The sequence below is a fragment of the Cyprinodon tularosa genome, unplaced genomic scaffold, assembly GCF_016077235.1.
Source record: "Cyprinodon tularosa strain WSP-4 unplaced genomic scaffold, ASM1607723v1 ctg615, whole genome shotgun sequence".
In the NCBI taxonomy this organism is placed as follows: domain Eukaryota; kingdom Metazoa; phylum Chordata; class Actinopteri; order Cyprinodontiformes; family Cyprinodontidae; genus Cyprinodon; species Cyprinodon tularosa.
This window is the reverse complement of record NW_024039358.1, coordinates 72292-78546: the sequence shown is the minus strand read 5'-3', so window position 1 is coordinate 78546 and position 6255 is coordinate 72292. Positions and strand designations below refer to the sequence as shown.

Sequence of the window (6255 nt, the reverse complement as noted above, 5' to 3'; positions counted from 1 at the left end):
TATATATATATATATATACACAGTGTTGGGAAAGTTCTCTTTCTACGTGAACTAGTTCAAAGTTCAGTTCACACATTTTAAAATGAACTAGTTCAGTTCATAGTTCATAATTCAAAATTTTGAACTAAGTTCACAGTTCCAAAAAATGAACTAGTTCATAGTTCTTTTTTTTTTTCATATATTGCTCAATTACACCATAGCCTCCTGTAGAACCACAGACAGCAATTATTTTATCAGTTATAACACCGAAACTGTGCGTCAGATTTCATCTTCATATCCAGTTTTGAATCCTTATCCAACCAGGGATTACATTAGCATTGAGGGGACAGCATTTCCCCTTTGTTGCTTTAATGCTTTGTTGCTGTCCATTCACTTCACACTAGTAGCAGCTGCAGCTTTCACCCCTACAGTATATTCTCAAAAACATCAGTAAAAATGTGCTGCTTGAATGGTCTTTTTTATGAGTAATTATTAAAAGAAAAATAGGAAAGTAGTCTTTAAGGTGCAAATGTTTTTTAATTTCAATAATTTTTACAATTTGAAATTCCATTTCAGTACATACTAAAAAGGAATACTGGAAAATTATACCAGGCAGGTTTAACAAACAAGTTACATGAATACTAAAACCCTCAAGAACATTTTACTAACACAAACTGAGGGACCAGGCTGAAGTAGGAATTTAAGGTTACTGAAGTGCAGATTTTTTTACTGAAAGCCGGCGGGCAAAGTTTGCAGAGAAATGTAAGATTGTTGCCCTCATCCTCACCGACCACCTGGTTATAAAACTGTTTTAAGTGATCATACTGCTGCTTTGTCGCCTCCACGGTAGCCTCCATGCTGCTTTGGCTTCCACACTGCATTTTGTTTTGATGACGCACGCGGCTGTAAGCTACGACACTGGTAGCTGGTGTTGCCAGATTGGGTGTTTTCCCCGCTACATATTAAGGCCTGTTTACGGTGTGATTTAGCCGGGGTGTCGCCTGGAGGGCTCTATAGAAATCTGGCAACCTATAGAACGAAGTTGAACTGAGAGAGCGTGCCGTTCCCAGACACCAGAATGAACGAGTTCACAATAACGTTCATCAGGCAGTAATACAGTACGTTCAGTTCACGTTCGCCCAAAATATGAACGAGTTCATGAACTTTCGTTCAATGAACGCGTTCAGGCACAACACTGTATATATATATCATTGTTGTGACACAACATTGCTGAAATGATCATAGGCTGACCACTGAATGACTGTGATGCACCAACTCCCTTTGTGACCGGGATCATGCTACTTTAAGGAGAATTACAGCTGGCCAAATTAACAATGCAGGTCCCATGACTGCGGTGTTGCACACTATTTCTGGAAGATACAACAGGCTCAGACTACACAGCTGTGCAGACAAAAACCCAGACGTCATGCTCGAATCAGACGAATCAGCTGGAGAAAAAGTTGTGATGCCAGAAGCACCACCCCCCGACACGTTTAAATGACTCGATCTCTTTTCCACTGGGCACCACACCTGACAGGAGAGACGAAAATTCCATGTGGGATCCTTCTGGAAGTAAGCTAGCCAAAGCTCCCTCCTTTGACCTGCCGTCAGAGCTACTGATCACAGTGTATTGTTGCGCACATCCTCACTTAGAGACGGGTGAGGAAGAGGAAGCCTCCACCTTGTTAACCAGCTGCCGACATCATTAACACTAGAAATACCAGGATTTTTCCACCTACCTAGAACTACCAGGGAGGGGTCAATTGACCCGGCGGCTTTTCCCGAATACACTAATCACTCATTTTGTCATGGTAATGAGGCTGTTATGGGCCGTGTGTGGGGTGAGGGGTGAGGGGGTCACACCTCACAGTGGTAACAGCCAAGACAAACAGGGACAGACAGCTTCTTCCCAGTGTGTTACAGTTTTTCTCCCTTGGTTTGGCTCATTTCTTGAAATTGAGATGTCATTCTCAAAACATGGACAAATCCCAAAACTAATTTGCAGTTCCTCACAACAGAATGGCATTTATCATAACTTTCATCAAATTTCAAATGCTTTTGTACATGTCTCAATCATTTAGTACATCCTTGCAAATGGTTATGTACAAGTAAGAGTAATAAAGATAATTGTGCAAAGAACATTCTATGAGTTGCAAAAAAATGTGCAAAAAAACATACTAGGTCAGTTGAGGCAGACAAGATTAACATGACCAGGAAAGAGTGTTGACAGTTACATTTATGATATAATATATAGATATAGAAGTAAAAGAAATGAGACATATTTCAAGTCACTATTTCCATAGTGTAATCAATAGTTCCATAGTGCAGTGATTGAAAGCTCAAGCCATTGTCTGAATTTTTCCAGAGTCCCTCTTGTCCCTCTTTTCAGTCTCTGACACTGTTGAATTGTTCATAAAATGTAATGTTGTCAAAAGTGATTGGAATCTGTTGTGGGGCATCACATCAGCAACTGGGGAGTTCCGCGTATCTGTCTCCCAATACATACTGGTTCCAGCCATTTGGACCAAGCCCATCCTCAGGTACATGCCCAACATTTTCTGTATTTCCTTGATTGTGGCGTTCACAGATCTTCCATTACTTGGAACGCTGTACTCATTTGTATGGGTTGCCAGAGCTTGAATCATGTCTTCTGAGAAAAACTTTTCAAAGTACTGCAGCGGTGTGTGGAGGACAGTTGCATCATCTGTGAGAGCCGGAGCAGAAAAATCAGTATTGGGACTGATGAAATCCTTTTTTTGCCAGCGATATCTGTCACGGGGCTTGATGTGTTAATTTGATTGGGGCTCAATGTCCAATGTCCTGGCTGTGCAGTCAGTGGGTTCCTGGTTTTCTTTGTCCACACAGGCATCGTTATCTGACTCCTCATCACTCGCATCAGTGTCTTCAAACTCTATGTCCACATCACTCTCTCCATTTTGGACGTGTGAATCTCCACTTACAATTCAACATGCGAAGCAAACTGAGCATGTGCATTGGTTCATGGGCATACCTGAACTAATGGTATTTATTTCCATCACCATCATTAGGGGAATCTTCAAGGTGCCATCACTGCCTGACTGTTGGTCGAAAAACCTGGGAAGCCCACACATCATCGAAACCGTGTTCCGAGGCCGTTTCCAAAACATCATGCATCACCTGCGTTTTGATGACAGAGACACCCGCAGCGAGCGAGTACAGACTGATAGGTTTGCTGCAATTTCAAACATATGGGGATTGTTTGTCACCAACTGCATCACATCCTACATTCCTGGTCAACACATCACCATTGACGAACAACTTTTCCCGTGCAAGACTCGCTGCTGTTTCCTACAGTACATTCCAACTAAACCAGACAAGTTTGGTATCAAGTTTTGGGTGGCGTGTGACTTGAAAACCAAATACGTCTGCAACATCCTCCCATATCTTGGCAAGGACCCCACTCGGCCTCGTGGGGAGAGAGTGTCTGAGAGTGTAGTCATGAGGCTGATGGAACCATTCTTGGACAAGAGCAGAAATGTTACCACAGACAATTTCTGTACATCACTGTCACTTGCAAAACGCCTATTCAGCCGGAACACAACCATCCTCGGCACAGTCAACAGGATTCGCCAAGAAATCCCACCGTCAACTCGACAGATTCACCGCAGTGAATATACCACCCAGGTATTTTCATCCACTGGTGCCACACAGACTGTGTATGCGCCCAAGCGGAAGAAGACTGTGTATGTTCTCAGCAGCATCCACAGCACGATTGAGACAGCGAAAACCACCAAAAAGAAGCCAAACACCATCACACTCTACAACACAACAAAGTGCGGCGTCGATGTCATGGACCAGATGGTGCGGGAATACACTGTCCGCGCAGCAACAAGGCGCTGGCCAGTAGCAGTGTTCTACAACATGATAGACATTGCAGCACTGAATGCCCACGTGCTCTATCAATTATGCACCGGGACAAAGGAAAGACGGGTGGATTTCCTGTTTGAACTGGCAAGAGAGTTGGCTCACTCCCACGTGGGTATGAAAAAGGCCCAAAAGGAGCAATTGCTTCGGCAACAACCCTCCACACCACAACTCGGACAAAGAGCCAAGTGTCAGGCTAAAATCAAATGCAAGGACAATCGTGCAACAGTGTGCTGTGAAAAGTGTTACAAATACACATGTGGGAAATGCCGAAAGGAGCAATGGCAGTGCCAGAATTGTTAGTGACTGCTCAAATGTATTTCACTCATTTGCATTCTTTGTAAATATGCTTTTTTTCTTTGTAATTTCTTTTTCTTCTATTTTTGGCACACAAAAATAAGCTACTTGTGCCACAACCTTCCACACGAAAACTGGGAAAACAGTTGCTTTTGCATTCATTGTAAATATGTTTTGTATTGTATTTTTTTAACAATAAATGTTTAGAGTTTTGATCCCAAATTCTCATTGATCCTGATGATTCACTGCACTCCACTAAAAACTATACTAAAAGCTTGCCTTGGCCAAGCTTTTAGTTGAGCCTGTGTAGCCTCCCCACACAGGCTTAAGCGACTCTGTGACTCAAGTGACAGCTATAAGCTGCTAACAGCCACATTTCCACAACAAAAGGAGTGTCCGCAGGAGGTCCAAAGGGTCAAATGACCCTCTTGTAGGGCTTTTAGGTAAAAAGGACAATTGACCCCTCCGTAGTAGTTCTAGTGTTAAATAGGATTTCCCCTTTGAGGAGCCAGTGTTGCAGTGTGCTGGCCATTGAACCAATGGAGGGATGCCTCCAGAGCAAGCTGTAAATTAAGCCCATCAAATTGTTGTTGTTAGGTTTATTCTTTATACATCATGTGCATTGTTACTTTGTTAGCCAGTTTAGACAGCGTAGAAGGCCTTCCTTCACATGGTGGATGTCACTGTGTGTACGGAGGTCATCTAATCGGGACAGCCTTCGTGTCTTTAAAAATACACAGGATATGGGCACATCTTGGAGCCGGACTGATAAAGGAGAGCTATGTGTAATCCTGGGGTAAAGAGGCAAGATGCGTAAAGTTCAAGGCATGGATGGCGTGTCAGTTTCTGATACGGGCAGTTAAGCATCCACCTGATGCAACACATGGACTCATGAGGTATAAGAAGGAGGAGATGACCTTGGTCGGGGCTCAATCTTTGCTCAATCTTTGCCGGATGCTCGCTGACGTTTTTTAGCTCACAGCTGTGCAAACTCCAAGCCATTTCTCTGTCCTGTAAGGACCTGATCTGGAATAAACGCTGTTACTTTTTTACTCCTGTTTATAGTCCTAATTTATATGGTTTTACCCAGTTTGTGTTAAGAGCCGTTAATATCTTGCTCCCAGGTAAAGAACCAGTAGGGAAGTTCCAAAGTGCAGCTTCCTTCAGGGGGACCTAACTTCCATATTAAACACTTGCATCAGACTGATTCATATCTCCCTGAGAGCCGACCTGGTTCTGGAGACGGACTGACCGCTTTTCCTTGATGGACCCCACCTTTTCCATCCGCCGTAAAACCTTTCCATTATTGCATATGATGCTCAGATAAGTTGCTTAGCTTGGTTGAGCGCAGTTAAGTTCAGGTTTGTGCAAAGCATTTTATTGAACGTTGGGACTTTCAGCTGATGGTTCCTTTAAAAGGATTCTCAACTGAGCTTGCTTTCATGGTGTAAATTAATGTGGTGTGACTGGCTGTGAGTGAGTTTATTTGTTTCTTTCATCTTGTTTTCTTGTTTTACTTTGTCCTAAGGTCGGTGTTATAGAGCAACTGAGAGATTTGTAAGCTTTTTTATTCTCGTGCAACCACATGCTACGGGAAGCCATTTTCTGAGTCTTAAAACCCATTGTCATGAGATCTGTAGTCCACACCTATATTATGTGATAGTTTCATAACCTAAGGTACCCCCATATTTGTAGTCCATCCCTCCCCTTTAGGTCATATGATAAGAGCCACCATTTTGTGAGAATCACAACCTCCAGTGTTTTTCTAGCCTGTTGTTCCACCTCCTTTGACCCCATGGTAGGGGTTGCCGTCTTGTTTTATGACTCTGATCGTAGCAAAGCCCCCCTCTAACTGGGTTAAATGAATGTAGGTTTGCCGACTTGCTACCATTGTTATCTGAATTAATTTACGCTGTTTTTAACTGCACCTATTTTTGCTTATTATATCTGCTGCTATTTTTGTATGGACATTATTGAATGTATTGACATTTGGCCTACATTGGACACCACTTAGAAGCCATTTAAACTGACTCTTAGATCCCTTTTCCCCTCTTTCCAAATTATTAATTTAATCTA

General features: G+C 42.7%; 1 protein-coding gene across 1 annotated transcript; it reads left to right on the top strand.

Moving 5' to 3' along the window:
• Positions 1-2997: 2997 nt before the first annotated feature.
• On the top strand, positions 2998-4185 carry LOC119798250 (piggyBac transposable element-derived protein 4-like). Its single transcript, XM_038307618.1, has one exon. The coding sequence runs from the start codon at positions 2998-3000 to the stop codon at positions 4183-4185; it is 1188 nt and encodes a 395-aa protein (XP_038163546.1).
• Positions 4186-6255: the final 2070 nt, after the last annotated feature.